Here is a 22,058-nt window from a genome sequence, read left to right on the forward strand (position 1 = left end):
TAAATGTAAATGAATGAGCATGACTGGTTATGATGACTTTGTGTGTGTGTGTTATGTGTCTGTGTGTGTGTGTATTTTACAAAAGTAGGTGGTGAGCCAGATTTAGGTATAGGCCATAGTTTATTAACACCGATACTAAATCATGGCCCATGTTAAATACTGCCTCAAGCTTAGGGGCCACTGTATACGACAGCAGAAAGTGACATTTGTACATGCTTCCTCCAGTATCTTCACAAGACGAATCTTGATCATCACAAGATGCATGCTCTACAGGCTGTAAACAACTTTCTATTTTATATACGAGGAAACTGAGAGGCTAACTCATTTATCCGAGGCTGCATGGTTGTAAATGAAGCATGAAGACTATAGCATGAGTCTCCTGACTTCTAATCTTTCTCTTCTGCTAGCTGTCCCATGGGAAATTCTTGCCTCTACCTGCATTTTCAGGTGAGGAAATTCTAGGATCTGGGGAGGTTGAATGACTTGTCTGGGGTCAATGATCTGTTAGTAACTGTGCCAAGACTAGACACACCATCTGTTGGCTTCCAGACTAGTCTTCATTTGTGAACATTTACATTATTTTGAACATTATTGTGAACATTTTCCAGGAAAAAAAGGTTTAACTAGAGAGAATGATGGTATGTCCATTGTATTTTATTTTTTTAAACTTCCTGAAATGAAACTATTTTATAAACAATTTCTTTGATGTACCAAATAGCATCCAGACACTGAATAATATTTTTTGATTCACTTTATGTTTTTGACTATTTTTAATGCTTATTTATTTATCTTATTTTGAGAAATATATATATATATATATATATATATATATATATATATATATATGGAGAGAGAGAGAGAGAGAGAGACAGCACAGAGGCTGTTTGGGATTCTCTCTTTCCCTTGACAAAAATATATCAGTCTGGATTATTATTTCTACTCATTAGTGACAATAGTGTAATCTATCAATTAACCTAAGACACATATGAGTAAAGAGGGCTTTTAGCTTCCAGTGTAACAGAAGGCATCTGCTCAACACAGAAAAGTATCCACAAGCTACCAGTGATCATCAGTTCCTAGACTCAACAGAGCATCCAGTTGCCAGCAGGGGATCCAAGCCTGTGAGGTACTGCCATGTTTCCAGACTCTGGATTTGGACCATAGGCCAAATGACACCTTCCCGAGATTTCTTAGGCCTCCCGCCATTTCTACCTTCCTCTGACAACTCTGGTTTTGCAAATTTGGGCTGACTGTGAAGACCTGCTCTGGATTTCCCAGCTTTGGGGGGAAGGAGTTTCTGGTGGTCCCATTAAGAATCCAAGTCCCTCAAAGGTTCTTTTGTTACCCATAGAATTAACATTCCTGCCAGGGGCTTCGCTTACATCACAGGTGTCAGCCACTCTCCCTGCCCTGCAGAATGTTAAAAAGTAAATACTAGAAGGATTCACATAGTCCAGCAATGGAACAGTTGCTAACACACTAGCCAGGGCTAAAAACCGCAAATGACTAAAAACTTTGGAAAAAGCAACATGAAGGGTTTTCAGACTTTTCCTACAGGAACACTCACGACTGAAAGCTTTATTCTAATTTTCAGTTACATCTGGTGACTGTTTATTTAAGACCTTGGTTAGAAAATTCAGTTTAAATATGCATCAGTGAATTCTGTTGCCATTACAGGCTGGCCAAACCCAGTAATGAGTCTGGCTGGCTTTTATTTTAAAGTCTGAATTAGCATATGCAGGGGACAGTTTCCCTAATTGTCAGATCATCCTAAGAAATTCAACACCCAACTTCCTTAGGGATAGATCTACCCCTGTCTACACTCCCCTAGGTCACCAATAATCTGCAATTCTGGAGACGGTGATGTCTCTCTTTTTCTCCATAATTCTTACTCTGGCCTTCACTTATTCTATTTCCTTGGTTGAGTCCATTACTCAAGTACATGTCATTGCTTTTCCTGTCTCCTTTCTTCCCTTCTGCTTCTTCCTTGACCCTTTCTCCCTTTCCAATTTATCTCCTGTCAACCTCACCCACTTTTCTTTGTTATTCTCCTTTTAATTGTCCTTGTCTTAATTGCCTAATTTCTTTTCCTCTTTTGCAACTTGTTTCCTTTTTTTCCACTTGGAACTTCTTTAAGCATTTAAAAAACCAATTATCACCATGTTGCTTCATTTTTAATAAACTTGATTTTTAAAGTGGAAACTCCATTTCCTTAGTGTGCTATGGCAGAGAGGTAGACATAAATTAATTAGAGCTGGCTGAGATGGGGAACAGAAAGCCAGTCTGAGTTCTGTGCCAGAATGAATATGAAGCAGGTGGCAAGGAGTATAAACACATACCTACATCCAGTTTAGCACACACTATACTCACCAAATGTATACAGCCTGTCTGTGCCCAGAGAAAAATAAGTTTCTCTTCATTGAATGCCAAATGAAGGCTGTTAAGTCAGGTCCTGGTGAACCGTTTTTCTAAAATTTTTTTATTGAGGTCTAATTGACATATAACATTATATTGGTTTCATGTTTACAACATAATGATTCAATATTTGTATACATTGCAAAATGATCACTGCAATAAGTCTAGTTACCATCTGTCACCATATGAAGTTAACTTTTAGGATTTACTCTCCTGGCAACTTTGAAGTCTGCTCTACAGTATTATTGATTATAGCTACAATGCTGTATACTACGTGCCCATGACTTATTTATTTTATAAGTGGAAGTCTGTACCTCTTAATCCCCTTTACCCATTTCACCTACTCCCCAAACTTCCTTCCCTCTGGCAACCACCATTCTGTTCTCTCTATCTATGAGTTTTGTTTTGTCTTGTTTCTTTGCTTTGTTTTTTAGATTCCACATATAAGTGAAACCATATGGTACTTGTCTTTCCCTGTCTGACTTATTTTGCTTAGTATAAGTCCCTCAAGGTTCATCTATGTTGTCACAAATGGTGGTATTTCATTCTTTTTTATGGCTGAGTAGTATTCACTACATATATATATATATATATATATATATATATATATATATATATCTCACATATTTTGTATAAATATATATGTATCTCATATCTTCTTTATCCATTCATCCTTCAGTGGACAATTAGGTTGTTTTCATATTGGCTGTTGAAAATAATGCTACAATGAACATAAGGGTACATATATCTTTTAAAATTAGTGTTTTCATTTTCTTCAGATAAATATAAGAAGTGGAATTGCTAGATTACGTGGTAGTTCTATTTTTAAATTTTTGAGGAATCTCGATACTGTCTTCCATAATGAATGCACCAATTTATACTCCCAGCAACAAGGCATGAGGGTCCTCTTTTTTCCACATCCTCACCAACACTTGTTATTTCTTGTCTTTTTGATAACAGCCATTCTAACAGGTAGTGAGGTGATATCTCACGGTTTTGATTTGCATTTCCCTGACGATTAGTGGTATAGAGCATCTTTTCACGTGCCTGTTGGCCATCTACCTGTATGTCTTCTTTGGAAAAGTGTCTATTCAGATCCTCTTCTCATTTTAAAAGTCAGATTGTTTTTTTTAAAATGAGTTCTTTCTATAAGAACATAGAAACCCTTATTAACCCCTTATTGGATGTGTGATTTGCAAATATTTTCTCCCATTCAAGGGTGTCTTTTCATTTTGTTAATGGTTTCCTTTGCTGTGTGGTTTTTTCAGTTTGATGTAGTCCCACTTATTTATTTTTTGCTTTTGTTGCCTTTGCTTTTGGAGTCAGATCCAAAAATTTATCACCATGACCAATATTAAGTAGCTTGCTGCCCATGTTTTCTTCTAGAAATGTTATGGTTCAGGTCTTACATTCAAGTCTTTAATCTATTTTGAGTTAATTTTTGTGTATGGCATAAGATAGTGGTCTAATTTAATTCTTTTGCATGTGGCTATGTGGTTTTCTCAACACTGTTTATTAGAGACCATCTTTTCCCCACTGTATATTCTTACCTCTTTTTTCATAAGTTAATTGACCATATATGCAAGGACTTATCTTTCGGTTCTCTATTCTGTTTCACTGACGTATGTCTATTTTTATGCCAAATCATACTGTTTTGATTACTACAGCTTTGCAATATAGTTTAAAATCAGGGGGCATCTGCTTCCAGCTTTGTTCTTTCTTAAGATCTGATAAACTATTTAAGGAGAACAAATTCAAAAATGGTACGGAGCTTTTTGCAATTGCTATGAAGTCCTGTTTCAGAAATATGAGTAGTTAAGTCAGCTGAAGATAGTCCTACAGGGACAGTGATGTCTGTGCATTGGCTGAAACACTCAGGTATACTCTCTAGATACCCAAACATTCTGCTAATATAAAATCTGAGTAACACAGACCCACTAGCTAAAACACAATTTAGTTTCCCTAAATGTTGGGCCTTCAATAGCCTCCCTGAGTTTTCAGAAGGCTTGGAATCACACCTGCTAATCTAGCTTTTGATTACAAAACACAACAGTTGGGCAGTGCAGGTAACAATAATTATCTCAGTAATTATATTCTGTTATGCATCGTATACCCAGGGCCTTGGGCTTTTGTGGAAACACAAGAGGCACCCAGGGTATCTTTAGAGCACGTGCTCTCTTCCAGTGAGCAGGTTGATAATAAGCTCTTCCTGAAACAATGAGAAGGCAGATTGCTTCCCCTTTCATACGTTCTTCCTCCCCTTTCTGGCTCAGCAAATTTCAGTTGTGTTGCAGAATGGAAAAGAAGGGAGAAAGCTGTACGTGAGGAGGGAGGATGGAAACTGTTCAGGAAGAAATCCAATTTCTGTCTTGTGCTCTGCGTATTTCAAAATGGAAATGATACACTTATTAAAGTGCCCATTAAGCCAACAATACAGGGAAGCATAATGGGGTTTAGGAGCCTGGGAAGGAGAAGAGGCAGGTCAGAGAGAGGAAACAAGATGAGGGCAGTATTTTTAAGGGAGACTGCAAAATGTTCAACCAGGGAAAACAAAATGCCTGCACACACTTCATTGAAGAGTGAAGAAGTACATCATCTCATACTGGCAACTGGCAATAATATCTCTCTTGCAGCCACAGAAAGATCTATTGGTGTCTAATAAGACAGTGCAGAATCTAGGTAGTGGTGTGAATTCCACAAAATGAGTTTAATGCATCAGGGTAAGGTTTATTAAATACTTGATATATTGACTTGATGTGAAGAATTATATCAGATTTGTGAGAGCAAACATGGTTACCTACTAGTCAAAACAGGGACACAGAGAAGGGAGGAGAAAAAACACAGAATCCCAACTGTGTGCTAGATGTTTCCATATATGTTGTCTCATTTAATCCCCAAAAGATACTGGTACAGTGGGTATTATCAGGCTTCATTTACAGACGAGGAAAAAAGGCTCAAGAAGGTATGTAAATAACCTAAGTTCATACAGCTGGTCAATGGTAGAGCCAAAATTTGAGGGCAAATCCCATATGGCTTCCACCCTGTCATGCTGCTTTATGAGAACAAATCTTAGTACCTTCCAGAAAGTAAACAAACCTTAGGGATCACCAACCATGTACTAGCTACTTTGGAACATACTTGCACATTCTTCATCTCCTATAATTTCAGCTCTACCGACATGCAGACGATTTGACAGACAAACAGTGTGCAGCCTCTTCAAAAGATCATTCAAGTCTCCACCACTGCAATTACATAAATCTGGTGCCTAGGGTTGGGAATATTATGAAATCCCCAGCATTTGGCACCCCTCCTGAACAGGGAAATCTCATCTGAAAGCCAGAAGAAAGGCTTTGGAAAGAAACAGGGTAGGAACGCACAAGAGATTTCTCAACTGTGCATGCACTGCCTTGGTGATGGATGCTTCTGCTGTCCCTGCTGGGGCCAAGCAACACAAACATTAAGTGTTTCTGCAGACGAAATGGGCCTGGCTCTGGAGGACAGGTCTGACTTTCAACAATTGAGAAAACAATGGCACAAGGACACGTTTTTTAGTCGTTAGCAGCCTGGGTGAGAAGCCACTGGATAAATTCTTTTCCCAGGAATTTGGGCATCAGCAAATGATTGTAGCTAGTATTTATTGAGTACTTGCCTAGGGTGTACCAGGCGCTGTTCTAAGCACCGTTCTACTACTTTAGGTGGAGATATTAGAAAACTTTCCCAAGGCCACTTGCAGCTGGGAATGGATCACAGGGGTTTGCTCCAAGATCTGCCCACTTTGCTACTTCTACCACACGGAACGGGTAGAATTTTGTCATTATCACGAGAAGACACTGCTGATATTCTCCCATCTGTTATTTGCTTTATATCCTACAACTGCTTCTCACTACAGATTTCATTCATTCATCTTCCTATCTCCCTCTAAAAGTATATTAAAGTCCTGTTTATGTTTCTCCCACTAAAAAACAACAACAGCAATGTTCTTTTACCCCATACCCTCTCTAGCTACTGCTTTTTCTATCTCCTCCCTTTATAGCTAAACCTCTTGGGAGAGTTTCCTTTCTTGCCATCTGTATTCCCTCATCTCCCACTCCCTTCCCAATCTATTTCACCCTCACTATTCCCCTGAAGTTTCACTTGCCAACCCCACCCTTCTGGTTGTTAAATCCAATGGGTATAAAAGTGTTTTTCTAGGACATTGGACCTGATTGACCATCTGTTCTTCTTGAGACTCTTCCCTTGGCTTCTGTCAGGGGGATACCTTCTCTTGGTTTGCCCCATCCCTGGATGTCTCTTTTCAGTTTTCTCTATACATTTCTCTTCCTATGCCCATTCTTTAGTGTTCTCAGCCCTCCTCTTTGCCCGGGCTGTCTACCCTACTCCCGTAGCAGCATGACCATTGAGTACTAATGACTTACTTCCCCACTGACCCAGCCCTTTCCTGAGACCCAGACACACATCAAACTATGTAAAGGACATCCTGCCCCCACCTTCTAACCTAAAGCTCTTTGTTCCCTGCTTCTGTAAATGCACCACCGTTCTCCAAGCCTAAAACCTGGCCTCATCCTTTACCTTTTCTTCTCCTTCACCTCTCATGTCATATCACCAGGCCACAGCATTGCCAGTTCACCCACCTTCTCCATCCACTCTACCACTGCTCTTGCTGGGGACATCAGCACCCCTTGTCTGGTCTTCTTACCTGTCCCAACTTTGTCCTCATGATCCACGCTATCAAAACTATTGCCAGAGTGACCTTTCCAAATAGAAAGCTCTCCTACTCTTTACTTGAGCTCCCCTTTGCTATGAGAGGTCCCTACCCCTTATCAGAACTTACATGAAAGGTGTGTTGTGATAATGCCCCTGCTTATCTTTTCATTTTCAGTTTTCACCACTCTCTTGCCTCCTAATTCCCAAACACACCAACCTTCTTTCAATTCCTTACTGTGCCAGGCTCCTGGTTTCTGGGTGTTCCCACATACATCCTTTATAGGAACCACCCACCCCCCACCATCATGTCTTTCAGCTGACTGCTGGGTAACTCCCACTAGCTCAAATGTCACTTCTTCTTTGAAGCCTTCCCAAACCTCCAGAGCCTGGGCTTGGTGCTCCTTACATGTGTTCCTACAGTCCCCTGTACTTCTAATAAGATGGCAGTCAGGACACTGTTTGGTGGTTGTCTCTCTGTGTACCTATATCTTCTAGTAAACATAGGCTCCGGAAGTAAGCACTGACTCTATCTTGACTATAGTTGGACTTCTAATTCCTACCATAGTGTCTAGTGAATAAATTAAAAAAATAATTTATAAAATACATATAAAAATAAATATAAAAGGTGTTAAATATTTTTGAATTAATATCTTCTAGGGGCTAGGAAGTGAGGAGAAAGTGGAGTAGCATAACCAGGTGAAGGGATGACCAGAAGGCAAAATAAAGAAGCATGGGATGGTAACATTCCTAGGTACTCTAGCTCACGTTTTCCAGTATTGTAGATGAAGGATTCTTCTGGAGTCCAATGAAGACAATGAAAATTGAAAGAGAAGACTCTGCTTTCTAGGGTGTCTTTCAGGAAGACACCTGGGATAATTGCCCAGAGTATGAAACATGTATGATGAAACAGACAAGATGTTGGTTTGTTTTGATACAGAGCAAGAGAAAACAGAGTGAAGGAAACCTATAGGGTTGTTAGTCCCCCCCTTTTTGTCTTGTTCAAGATATTTGTCAAATTTAAGCTGACCGTTTCTTTGTCTCCCATGGAAAATGAGCAGGCTGTACTGATGGCATGAGGGAGAGCCATGTTTCTCAGTGCTTTCCCACACACCCAGAGGACTGAATACTTTAACATGGGCTCTTGAATGCAACTCAAGCTCTCAACTGACTGGTGAGTGGTGAAACATGGTCTGAAGCAACTTATTGCTTCAAGATGATGGCAGGAGGTAGATGTGGTTAGAAGTAGCGTGGCTCATTTTGAGAAAGGGATGTCAAAACAGAGGCTCTGCATAGCAGCTGGCCCTTTGGAACATGGCCACAGACATCTGGGGATACACTTGCCATTTAGGGGCTCTCTTCTGCCCTGGGGTACCCCTATTAATCTAGAAGCCCTGGAAACTAGGATGGGGGCCATTACTTTATTCTAGGAAGGTTATAATAATTCATAGGAGAGAATAGGTACTGAAGGATGAAGCAGTTGGGAAAGCTTCATAGACATATTGGCATTTGTGCCAGGCCTTGAAGTTCTAGCTTCTAGGAAGGAAAAAGGGGAGACATTCCAAGTAAGAATTTTCTGCATACTGTAGGGGAAAGGCATAGAGGAGGATTTGAACAGGGTATGCCCAGGGAATAACGATTAGACAAGCTTGGCTGGAGGGGCAGGCTCTGGTCATAGAATATTGGAAGTTAAGACAGAACAAAAATACCCTGCAGTGTTCTACAGGTAAGATCAATGGGGCTCATTTACCCAGCTTCAAAAGGCTGCAAATAACTATTTTTTATGTTGAAAAAGAAATCCAATAATTTGTATCACTTGCTGCTATGAATCTGATAAAAAGCTTTTCCTGATGACTGTAACAAATGGCCACAGGAGCCCTGTATTCAGCTGTAATATTATAATACACCCCAGGAGAGTCAGATCATATTGATTTCATTGGGCCACTAGGCTGTCTGTACAGTATTCCCAGAGCTCAAGCTCCTTCACTGGGTTCCATTTTATTGTTCTATGTAGATTTAGAGAGAGCCAGCTCTAGGGAAGGCTAGACTATGGGTGTGCAGAGAAGATGGAAGCACAACTACAGTCTTTAAGAAGTTCATATGGAGGAGGAGATAAAATAAGATGCTCCAATAATGTAGGGCAACATGTCAAAGAAAAGCATGAATGAGGACACAAAAGTAAGAGATAGATGCGGAGCAACTGGAACTCTCATACTCTGCTGGGTGGGAATGTAGACAGTAAAAAATGGTAAAACCACTTTGGAAAATAGTTTGGCAGTTCTTTAAAAGTTAAACATACCTCTACCCTATAACCCAGCAATTCTACTCCTAGATATTTTCCCAAGAGAAAAAAATCCACAAAAACTTGTATCAGAAAGTACACAGTAGCTTTAGACATAAATATGAAAAAAAAAACCCAAAAATAAGCTAAATGAGTATTTAATAGGAAAATGACTAAACAAATCATGGTATATTCACATAATGGAAAATACTCAGCAATAAAAAAGAAGGAACTGATAAGGGAGACAACGTTGATGAATCTCAAAGAGAGGATGTAGTACTAAAGAAATATGATATCCTGTGTTTTATTCCATTTACATAAAAATTCAAGCACAGAGGCAAAACTAACCTCTGGTGATAGAAATCAGAATAGTGGATGTCTCTGGAGATGGGGGTGAGTTTGGGAGTTGACTGGAAAGAAGAATAAGGAAACTGGGATGATGGAAATACTATATCTTCATGTGGGTGGTGGTTACACAGGTGTAAATGATTACCAAAACTTACCAAACTGGGTGGCAATTCATTGTCTGTCAATTCTATCTCAGTAAAACCATGAAAAAAATATAGGAGTCGGGTAAAGAACAGCTTCAGGGAAATGCTGCCTTGAGCAGGCTTCATAGAGAGGCTAGGGGAAAGGTGATTCAGGTGGATAAAACAGATAAAAGGTCAGGAGGTGGGAAAGTGTATTGTGGGTCTCAGGAAGGGCTATGTTGGCCATGAAAGGTAGGCTGAGGTCGTTACAGTGAGTGGGGAGGTAGGAGCCCAAAACACTGGTTACATATTCTATAAGATTCACCAAGAAAGAGAAGGCAGGAAGAATAATAACTTGAAGGGATTAAAATGCCTAAGGAACTTTGTTTTTTTTTTTAATTTGTTCGTAGCTTGTTTGTAGGCCAAAGGGCAGAATCACTGAGGAGGAAACATTGAAAAGAGGAGATAATCTTAGAGCAAGGTTCTGGTAGACATGGATGGTTCACACTTAGAAAGATGGAGGAACCTGTGGACTCTCTGTCAGGAGGGAAGGTGAAGGACTGAGTAAAACTGTGAAGGGCTGGGGAGAAGAAAATCATGAGAGCTCACGATGTTGTCCTCTAATGTCTTAATATGGTGGGAGGAGAGATCTTCACTGGAAGTGACAGAGGTATGGCTGGAGCTTGGGGAACTTAGGGTGCTATAGAGAATATTCCTGGGATGAATGGAAAATTCTGAGAATTATACAGCATGGATTGATAACGGAGATAACTGCCCAGGCTTGGGACTGGAAAGCATGGAGAATGAAAGCATATGGTGGCTACTGAGAACATGCTTGAAATGGGTCATGGCTAGAAGTGTAGGTTAGATAGGGCAGGACCCATGGGGATTACAAAAAGGTCAAGGGTCTGGAAGTCAGGAAGAAGAGGAAAAGGTTCAGGAGGCATAAGAACTTTGGTAAGTTTAAGGTAGTGTTCATCAGTGAAGGTTGTTTCACTACTTAAGATGTTTGAAGGAGAGCAGTTCCCAATGATAATGAGTTCCAAGGTATGCTGATGGATGGGTTGAATGGTGATGACATTCAGCAATGGAAGTTGGATTCACTATAGATGATGGCAGAAGACGTGTAGAAAGGGACTGAGGAAAAGGCTGAAGTCCTTGAGAAAATGTGGCAGAGTGTCCCCACTAACACATTTCTCTTTCTTCCTAGGTGAACAGGAAGTTGATCTGAACTTTTGTTACAAAGTACTATTTCAAATACTATATTATTTACTGTATTTAACTTCTTTTATTCTATGAAGGTAAAAATGCTTGAGGGTGTATTTTAAAGTTGATCTTAATCAAATCTTTATGAGTAACACATAAGTGGTTTCATCTTCATTTTACAAACAAGTAGCTTTACATCAGTGCCCTCCCACAGCCTTCCTTCCAATTGGGGTAGGATTTGGTGCACAAAAGTAATTGCTGAAATCACTTGACTATTCAAAAAATGATTGCATTAGACAGAGGCCACAACATGTTATAAGTTTCAATATCTGAAAAGAAGTTGCACGTTTTGACACTTAAAAAATAAAATTTAGAAGTGCCTGGGTGGCTTAGTCAGTTAAATGTCCAACTCTTGATTTTGGCTCAGGTCATGATCTCACAGTAGTGAGATCAAGCCCTGTGTGGGGCTCTGTTTGGCATGGGGTCTGCTTAATATTCTCTCTTTCCCTCTCCCTCTGCCCACCCCCACTCCCCTAAAAAAAAAAAACCAAAAAGCAAAAAACAAAAAAACCTCAATTTATGAGAAGAAAGGAAGTTTTTGTTCTTATTCATCTTTTTACTTCTTTCATTGATTTTTTTTATTGGAATAATTTCTTCAAGATTTTAAAAATCAAAATTCTTATTTTAGGACTCCCAGATTCCTATACCAAAAAATATATTCAAAAGGCCAGAGGAGCATTTTGGTGTATCATGAATCAGAAGGAAATGTCAGCAGAACTGTTTCTACCACTTATTGATTGTATGTCTCTTGGCAAAATACTGCCTATCTGTGCCTCAATTTCCTCATGAAAAAGAAATTATGCAAGTGAAGAGCTATGCAATATGGAATGTAAGTACTTAATGTACTAAAAAACAGTGAATTGCTAGCGAGATTTTAAATAGAAATTAAATTAACAGAGGTGGCTGGGTGGCTCAATTGGTTAAGTGTCTGACTCTTGGCTTCAGCTCAGGTCATGATCTCACAGTTTGTGAGTTCGAGCCCTGAATTGGGCTCTGTGCTGCTGCTGCAGAGCCTGCTTAGGATTCTCTCTTTCCCTCTCTCTTTGTCCCTCTCCCCACTCGTGCTCTCTCTTTCAAAATAAATTAATTAATTAAACTTAAAAAAATTTAAATTAACAAAAGAAAGTCAACTTTGACCTGAAATAGCATGCTGGCAAGGTATTCCTAATCAGGCATCTTCTAGAAATGAGCACTGATCAATGAGATGAGAACTTCCACACCTTCCCACCACATCTAACTTCTTCATCAGCATCCACATATGCTGCCTTCCTAACTATGACCATAGAAGAACTTTTCAAGCTTATCCCAAAGCCTATTTCCATACTTGTGCATTAGATCCTTTCCCCTTTTGCCTACTGGGAGAATTGCTTTGGTCATTCTTTTCTCTTCCACATCATCAATTTTTCCCCTCTTCACTGGACTGTTCTCACAAGCAAATAAACACATTATTTCTCTATCTGAAAAATCTTTTTCTCTACTCAATTTCCCCACAAGATCAGAGAGCCAGTGAGAGGATCCTTGCCCTTGGCTCCGTGCCTTCAAAGGCCACATTCTAGTCATTCTCCAGCCATGAAGTTTCCTATGGGGTAAGGCGTCCATTGGGACAAGAAGTGCTTACCCAGAGCTGATGGTCCCTGCATTGTAGACCATTCTCTGGATACCTCATACCCCAGAGTTCTCTGTCCACCTGGCCCTTAGACCCTTACAGGGTGCTCACAGTCCTCTGAACTGGGTCTGTCTTCCCTAGAGTGGACCATGTTGCTAATTTACTCACTCCTAGGCTTGACTGATATTCAAGGGATGGCCACTTATGGGTGTGTGGCCAGAGCTTGGACATGAAGGCTGAGGTGTCTCCACCCAAGCAGACAAAGCCCCTCATAGTATGGGATAGAGCTGGGAAGGGAAGGGGTTTAGACCACAGTCCCTTTCCTTGTGCCACCAAGTTATGACATGAACTCCAAAGTCCCCGAATTCTATATCTGAACTTGATTTTCCAGGTCCTTATGAAAGCATATTTGTCAGTGTAATGGAAGGAACACATTTTATTTAATAGTTTTTTTAGCTTAATTTATACATTTTACATGCTGAAAATATTAAATTACATCTCCATTTATTCTTTTCCCCCATAAATATTAAGGGTGCACCCTAATAACCAAGAAAGGATTACTTAAAAAAATATTTCCCTTTGTGGCAAAATTCCACTAAAGAATGGTCTATAGTCAAGAGCTCAATTTCTCTCCTCCTGTTCTCTCTTAAACACATTTGTGTCATCACTATCTATTGCACCATGTATTTGCTTTCACCATCTAATAAAACTGCTCTTGTCAAGGTCACCAATACTTCACCTTGTTAAATCTACCAATTGGTTCTCAATCCTCTTACTTGGTGTTCCAGCAGCATGTGACATAGGGATCATTCCCTCCTCCTCCTCAACATACTTTCTTTCATTGTATTCAAAGATTCCACTCTCTCTGGTTAAATCCCAATGTCTTATTTTTTCACCTCTTTGCTGATTCCTCCTTTTATCTTATCACCAACCTCCTAATGCTAGAATTGCCAGGGCTCAGTCCTTATGATCCATCCAGTGCATGGCTATGTTGCTGGTGATTTCCAAATGATTTCTCCAGCCTGTACCTCTTCTTTAGCTTCGTACTCCCTACCTGACATTTCCACTTGGATGTCTAGTAGGTATCTCAGATTTCACATGTCCCCAGAGGAACTCCTTCTTTTCCAAAGCTGCTCTGATCATAGGCTTCCACATCCCAGTTTATGTCAACTCCAACTCCCAACTGCTTAAACCAAAAAACTTGAAAGTTCATTGGAATGATCTTTTATTCTTGTAACCTATCAAGAAATCATATTGGCTCTACATTCAAAATATATCCTAAACATGACCGTTACTCACTACTTCCATTGCTAGTGCACCCTGGTCCAAGCTCCAATCACCTCTTGCCTGGAATACTCCAATAGCCTTCTCATGGCTCTAGATTTTGGACTATTCTCAATACCAGTGTGACACCATTCAAATATGACAGACCAGGGGCGCCTGGGTGGCTCAGTCGGTTAAGCGTCCAACTTCAGCTCAGGTCAACTTCACAGAGGTCATGATCTCGCCGTCTGTGAGTTCAAGCCCCGTGTCGGGCTCTGGGCTGATGGCTCAGACCCTGGAGCCAGTTTCCGATTCTGTGTCTCCCTCTCTCTCTGCTCCTCCCCCGTTCATGCTCTGTCTCTCTCTGTCTCAAAAATAAATAAACGTTAAAAAAAATTTAAAAAAATATGACAGACCATGTCATTCTGCTCAAGACTCTGCAGTGGTTTCCCTATTTCACTCAGAGTCAAAGCCAAAGTCATATCTAGCCCTATATTCTCTAGTCCTTGATCTTACATTCTCTCCCACGTTCCCTCAGCTCCAGCCACACTGGTCTCCTTGTAGTACCTGGAATATGTCAAGCATGTTCCTGAGTTGGCACGTTGTGCTGACTGTTCAATCCACTAGAATGCTCCTCTCCTAGTTATACGTTTAACTAATATCCCGACCTCTTTCAAATCTGTTTAAATCTCATCTTCTCAGAAATACTTATCCTGACCACCCTGTTTAATACCACAGCCTATCTCTAACTACCTCTGGCACTCCTAATTCCCCTTACTCTTCTCTACTTTTCTCTTTTCCATAGCACTTGCCACCTTCTAATATTTTATAGTTTGCTTATTTATTATTTGTCCTTCCCCTATCATCATCCAATAGAACTTTCCTCAATGATGGAAATGTTCTATATCTGCATTGTCTAATATAGTAGCACTTGAGCTGTTGAGCAATTTAAATGTGGCTAGTGCACACTTGTTGGGATGAGCACTGGGTGTTGTATGTAAGTGATGAATCATGGGAATCTACTCCCGAAGCCAAGAGCACCTTGTATACACTGCATGTTAGCTAATTTGACAATAAATTATAAAAAAAATGTGGCTAGTGAAACTAAAGAACTGAATTTTTAATTTTAATTAATTTTAATTTATATTTTAATTTAAATAACCACATGCAGCTAGTGGCTATCATATCAAGAACAGCTCTAGAATCTGAGTGCCATGAGAGCAGGGAACTTTGTCTCATTCACCAAGATCTCCTAAACACCAGGCAGAGTGCCTGATGTACAGGTGCTCAATATAAATATGTTAATGAATGCATGATCAAAAGTCCAAGGCCAACTTTTCCAAGGCCTTGCAGTTTATCACTGGAAGAGATAGGGGCAGAACCCAGGAACTCATCACTTAGGAAAACCACCTCTTTCCCAGTATACCAAGGAAAGATCCAGAAGTCTGGACAGGTGCCTTCTGGCAGGTGTACCCTGTAAAGAAGCACAATGCCTAATCCTTGGCATCCTTGATTTTATAAACGCATATACACATGCATATAAATTGGGGAAATAAGCAATCTTTCCTGCATAAAATCTAAACCTCCAGTCCCTGCCAATACGTAACCAACTCAGTTCATTTGTGGCTATCATCAGAATTCAGGACAGACACTCTCCACCCTCATGGTCTCGCAGAAGAAGGCTAATATAAATCTATAAACTATTTCACTGTTCCAATGGTGAGGAAGATGAGGGAACGTTTTATCATTCACAGATGAAAAGGTTGAGGTCACAAAATATAAGGTTTTATGCAACTGCATCCTGGAAACCGAACAAAATTACCGAATAGCTGTGGAAATTCATGTGGTTTTGGCAGAATAAAAGTACAATATAGGAAATTAAATAACCACAGAGTGAATGATATTTTAAAAGCTATTTTGGAAATGAAATATAAAATCAGTCTTATGATACCAAATCAGGAGTTTCAAAGTGTTTTCTTCCAAAATCTTATTTTGAAGATTCATAAAACCAATGTTTTCTGTTGTACTAGGGTAGTGAAGAAGTTACAAGTGCTTTACTAAACTGCAATAAAACTAAGGATTAGCCAATACTCTGCTCATGTTATATGCTTAATTTCTTAGGTTCCTAACAAAAGTAGCAGATTGTTATGTCTGTACTTTCCTTTAAAATACTTCAGAATAGGTTTGTCCATCAATGTTCATAGCAGCATTATTCATAATAGCCAAAAGGTGGAACCAACTCAAATGTCCATTGAGGGATAAATAGATAAACAAAGTGTGGTATATACATACAATGGAGTATTATTCAGCCTTCAAAAGAAATGAAATTCTTACACATACTACAAGCTACATGAAGCTTGGAGACATTATGCCAAGTAAAATAAGGCAGACACAAAAAGAAAAACATTACATGACTCCACTTACATGAAGGACCTGGAGTAGTCAACTTCACAGAGAAAATAGAATGGGGAGTTATTGTTATTCTTTTATGGGTACCTAGTTTGGGAAGATGAAAACGTTGTGGAGATGGATGGTGGTGATGGATAACAACATAAATTCTAAAGAATAGCATACTTAAAAATGGTTAAAAGGGTAAGTTTTACATTATGTATATTTTACTACAATAAAAGAATAGGTCAATATGTGCAGTGTGATCCTATGTGGCTGTTACTTAGGTTAGGCTATAACCAGGTGCTGGGTTCATTCTAATCAAGAAAGCACAACATAGGGGTGGTCTTTCCAGTTAGCTACACAGGTTTGTCTTTTCTTTATTTCAATCCATAAGCAATGCTTTGCTAATTAACATAACTGAAAGTCACTAATGGGTTTTTTCATTGATGAAATTAATAGTCTGTCATGTAGCTTGGTGAATGTTAGAAATGGGCTCTCATTAGTGAAATTGAAACTCTTCATTTTATTTATATGTGGATTGGCAGAAATATTTTAGGGACACTCCCCACACTTGCTCCACAAAGGCATAAGAATTCAATTATGCCTGTGGCCTTTAGCCTCAGGGATGATGGTCTTGGCTAAATCTCTCAATAGTCCTATGCCCAGCGAGGAGCACCGGAAGATCCTGGATTTCTGATGATACTGGCCACAAGGGTGTCCAGATCCTGCCCCTGGAATCTTCACGATGGCCTCAGTGAATAATCTGTGCAAATTTGGGGTCAGAACACCAAAACTATAGAGTGCTAGAACAGACTCAAGTCTACAGAAATGGTCACATGAACTCTGTGTGTGGGTTTATTTGTTAATAAGTGTTTACTGAGTAGATGTTTTATATGTGTTTATATATTTGCCTGAGATTTCTGTTCGCTGTGACCTAGTAGTGAAGTTATCAGCTAAGTAGGAAACCCTTACCTCAAAACTTCTTCAGAGGCTACCAAGATTTACCAAGAAGAAACTGAGGGTCATCCATGACCAAATCAGTCCAGGTCAGTTGACAATCACAAACACAGAGGCCAGAGGGAAATTCTAGTGTCAAAGGACAAGGGAAACCAAACCAGAATCAGATTACTAATCCTGGGAATATGCAATGGATGGTAAACTATAACATTTACCTTCCTCTCTGATTTTAGAGATAAAAATCTGAGACTCAGAAGTCATTGAGGGATCTTTCCAAGTGCAAATGAATTTTATAAGCAGAAGCTAAAGGGAAACCTTTGTTATTATCATTATTTAAGAGTTACCGGTTGTTGAGCCATTATCATGTGTGACACACTACTAGGTACTTTAACGCAGGATTGCTAATTTTCACAGAATCCTTGCAGAGTCAGTAGCATTGTCCCCAATTTTCAGAGGAGGGACTAAAGTTCAGAGAAGTCATGTCAGCAGATGTGGTCAGTGCCCCATTTGTGGCCCCATGACACTCAGCATTCTTCACTAGATGTCGGCATCCTACTACAAACAATCTCTCAGGGAGTGGAGCAGGCTAGAAGTCCTGGACATGATGGCCCTTGGATCAGCCCTTGGCTAATGATGAAAGCTTCGTCCTCCAAACTGGCTACCTCTGAGGCATGTTCTACTGTCTCCCAGATCCCAGAGTTCACTCAGAGGCTTACAGGAGTAGCCTGCTCAATAACATACTGTTTATTAGCTTCCTTCCATTTTCTGACTCATTTCCTCAGTCCCCATCAGCGCTTCTTGGAATCACCTTTCAAATAAACTACCTGTCTCAAATCCTTGTCTCAGAGAATATTTTGGGGGAATGTGCCCCAAGGTAACCCAGCCAGCTACCAGGTTGTGGAATTAGACAAATGAACCCAGGTATATCTGCATTTGAGGGTCGTACTGTTCTCCTACTTTACATATTTGAATTGCATCTTCCTTTTTTCCTAAGTAGAGAGAAAAGGAGAGAGTGGATATTACAGAAAAAACTCTTAAGTTTTCTAAACAGTTTGTTTGGTTAATATCTCAAGCTCTCATGTCCTCAAGAGTTTATACTGACGACTCTGCACCATAGCAATATGAAACAAATTATCCCAATGATGTTTAGTAATCTGATTAGTCAATGTGGCAGGTTGCAAAACAGCCCTCAAAGATGTCTACATTCTAGTCTCCAGAACCTATGAATGTTAACTCTATATGGCAAAAGGGAACTTTGCAGATGTGATGAAGTTAAGAATCTTGAGATTGGGAGATTACACTGGATTATCTGGGTGGATCTAATGTAAGCACAAAGGTCCTTATAAGAAGGATATAGGAGTCAGGGAAGAAGGTGATGTAATGGGAGGGCGGAGATTATACTGATGCGATTTGCAGATGGAGGAAGGGTGACAAGGTAATAGGAGCCACAAAAGGTAAGGAAATGGGTTTTCTCCTCAGATCCCTCCCCCAGAAGGAAACATCCCTGCTAATGCCTTAATTTTATCCCAGTGAAAACTGATTTCTGATATGTAATGTACACAACTGTAAGAGAAGAAATCTGTGTTGTTTTAAGCCACTAAATTTGTGGTAATATGTTACAGAGGGGACAGGAAACAGTCAGCTAAGCAGTACTGGTGATAATAATAGTATGTAAATTAGGTAATATTCATTCAGCCCTTACGATGTGAGAGAGAGAGAGAGAGAGAGAGAGTAGGGGAGGGACAGAGAGAGAGGGAGATACAAAATCCAAAGCAGGCTCCAGGCTCTGAGCTGTCAGCACAGAGCCCAACGGGGGGTCAAACCCATGAGCTCTGAGATCATGACTCAAGTTGAAATTGGATACTTCACTGACTGAGCCACCCAGGTGCCCCTTAAGGGACTATTTTTAATCTACTCATTTTCTGGACAAGGAAGCTGAGATTTAGAGAGGTTTAGAACTTCAAATCATAGCTAATACCTGAACCCGGGTCCGTCTGGGCCTTGAAATCACGTTCCGACTAAAAACACCAGAGTCTTAATCCTTGGGATGGTGAGTGGAAGGAGGTAAGCGAAAGGACATGTGTCACCAGTGTTGCAGAGCAGCTGTCCCTCAATTATATGTTGAACAGAGGGGAACAGCCACACGCAGGATACTGAGGTTGAACCTTGGCCTCACCCACTTTTCCTATCACAGAACCTCTTCCCTCTTCCCCTCTGTGCTTCTGGAAAAGGGCAACTTAACTCAAACAGGACTGCTGGTTGGACGAGGATAATTTAGGAATTAGGTGTTTCACTTTTAAGGTCTTCTTAGCTTCTAACTTCTATCAGAATTGAGACAAGAAATTCCTCCAGCAGCTTTCTTGAAATTGGGAGTGGCTTTGAAAACCCAGAAAGAAACACATCCTTCTTAGTTTTTTTCAGTTTGAGTGCAGTTTAATTCTCAAAACAAACAAAAAGCTCAAATGGTCACACTGATTCTAAAACAGAACAGGATTTAAGGGGCGCCTGCGTGGCTCAGTCACTTAAGCGACCGACTTCAGCTCAGGTCATGATGTCGCAGTTCATGAGTTTGAGCCCTGCGTTGGGCTCTGTGCTGACAGCTCGGAGCCTGGAGCCTGTTTCTGATTCTGTGTCTCCCTGTCTCTCTGCCCCTCCTCTGATTGTGCGTGTTCTCTCTCTCTCTCTCTTCCTTCCTTTCTCTCTCTCTCAAAAATAAATAAAAACACTAAAGAAAGTAAAAAAAATAAATAAAAGGGAACAGGATTTGACTGATGCACACAGCTAGATGAGAAAAGCAGGAAGTAGGTTTATATACCTTTCCCCTGTTTAACATCCAATATCTGAGAGAGAGAGAGACAGAGAGAGAGAGAGAGAGAGAGAGAGAGAGAGAATCACCAGTCAAATGAATAAATAGGGCCAAATAAATGAAGAAAGCAATATGTGGGAAGGAAGGCTAAGACAGTACTTTCATGTAAGGCTTGCATCTGTGTATTTTAATCACGTGCACTAATACCCACTTACATACTTGCAGGCCATTAGCAGTGATAAGGGGGCTTCTTTGTTTGAAACTTTGTAAAGCCAACCTTTACTCCAGGATAGTAAGTTTTCATTTTGCCTGTGCCAACTCTGACCTCCTGGAACTGACTTCTAGAACCCTAGATGGCAGAGAATTAATGGCCAAATCAAGACTCAGCTGGAAAAAATGTGTGATTGATTAAGTGATGTCAGTTTTGGACTCAGAATAGGGGAGTTGTAGGAGTGCTGTGCATTTGCTGAAACCTTCAAAACAATTAACTGTGGGCAGAGCACACTGCCCAGATTGAAGACCATGCCATCACCTCTGAAACTATATGCTATGAATATGCAGTTTTCACTTCTGCTTCTTCCATAGTTTTCCTAACTGACAACCAGCAAATCTTACTTTTTGCTTCTAAGCATACTGAAAAACAATGACTTTAATTTAAGAATGTATTTGACAAGAAGTTCAAATCAAATGTCCATCAAGTTCTCTGAAGATAAGGAATATTATATGCACCAAGAATCATTAAAGACAATAAAGCTCTAACATTCCTTAACACAAGTGTTGTTGGGTATTACTCTAATAAAGTTTCTTTATCAGCTCAGTGAATGAATGGACCTTTACTTCCCACATAATAATTCTGTGAAATGAATGCATACAATTCATAATAATTTAAATCAATTATAAATTTAACTTTAAAATCACCTCTAAAACTTACTTAGGAATGTTAAAAGAATTTTCTCACTTGTTTTGAAATTATCCAATAGGCAATCACTAGGTTTTATCTTTTTACCTATTTTTCCCAGGCACATATGGTGGTGTCATTCTATCAACCAAATTTCCCATTATAAGAAAACCAGCAGAATCAAAAGGCTACCCAGAATATTGTTTTCATCAATAATAATAATAATAATAATAATAATAATAATAATACCATCTTTTAAATAGCTCAAGTTTGCAACTGTTTAATCTATCATATCTACTTGATTTCTTAAAATGTTTATTTACTTTGAGAGAGAGAAAAAGTGTGAATGAGCAGGGGATGGGGCAGAGAGAGAGAGAGACAGACAGACAGAGGGAGAGAGAACCCCAAGTAGACTCCACGCTGTCAGTACAGAGCCCAACAGGGGGCTTGAGCTTATGAATCATGAGATCATAACCTGGGCCAAAATCAAGAGTCAGACGCTTAATGGACTGGGCCACCCAGGCACCCCTACTTGACTTAAAATAATTTTTTAAATTCTCTTATTTGAGAGAGAGAGAGAGAGAGCACAATTGGGGGAGGGGAAGAGAGGGAGGGATAAAGAGAGAATCCTAAGCAGGGTCCATGCCCAGGGCACAGCCCTACATGGAGCTCAGTCTCACAACAGCAAGATCGTGACCTGAGCCAAAGTCAAGAATAGGACGCTTAACCAACTAAGCCACCCAAGTGCCCCTTGATTTTTATTTAATATATGTTCCACAGCATTATTCCCAAATTATAGATATTAAGTGAGGTTACTGAATAAATGGCAGAGCTAGGACACAAACCCCAAACACTGTGACTAAGTCCATACTCCCATGCCTGATCTGCCTGGTTTCTATTACATCACCATGTGATTCTCTGGCCTGAGATAAACCCATTTCCCTACTGCCCCATGAGAATTCCCCCCTCTACTACTTCTCTCTTCTTTATTCCTAGCTCAGACT

General features: G+C 39.9%; 1 protein-coding gene across 7 annotated transcripts in view; it reads right to left on the reverse strand.

The window, feature by feature from the left end:
- Positions 1–22,058, reverse strand: part of CPQ (carboxypeptidase Q) — a 549,973-nt gene that overhangs the window by 119,670 nt on the left and 408,245 nt on the right. Inside the window, exon 8 of one of the 7 annotated variants that reach the window (XM_045454132.1) lies at positions 17,370–17,479. The exons of the other annotated variants lie outside the window; for them this stretch is intronic. Coding sequence (XP_045310088.1) covers positions 17,385–17,479 — 95 coding nt within the window. The 3' untranslated portion in view covers positions 17,370–17,384. Of the gene's footprint in view, positions 1–17,369; positions 17,480–22,058 lie in introns of those variants that run through there. 7 annotated transcript variants of the gene reach the window in all.

This window comes from Leopardus geoffroyi, chromosome C3 (assembly GCF_018350155.1).
Source record: "Leopardus geoffroyi isolate Oge1 chromosome C3, O.geoffroyi_Oge1_pat1.0, whole genome shotgun sequence".
Taxonomy (NCBI): domain Eukaryota; kingdom Metazoa; phylum Chordata; class Mammalia; order Carnivora; family Felidae; genus Leopardus; species Leopardus geoffroyi.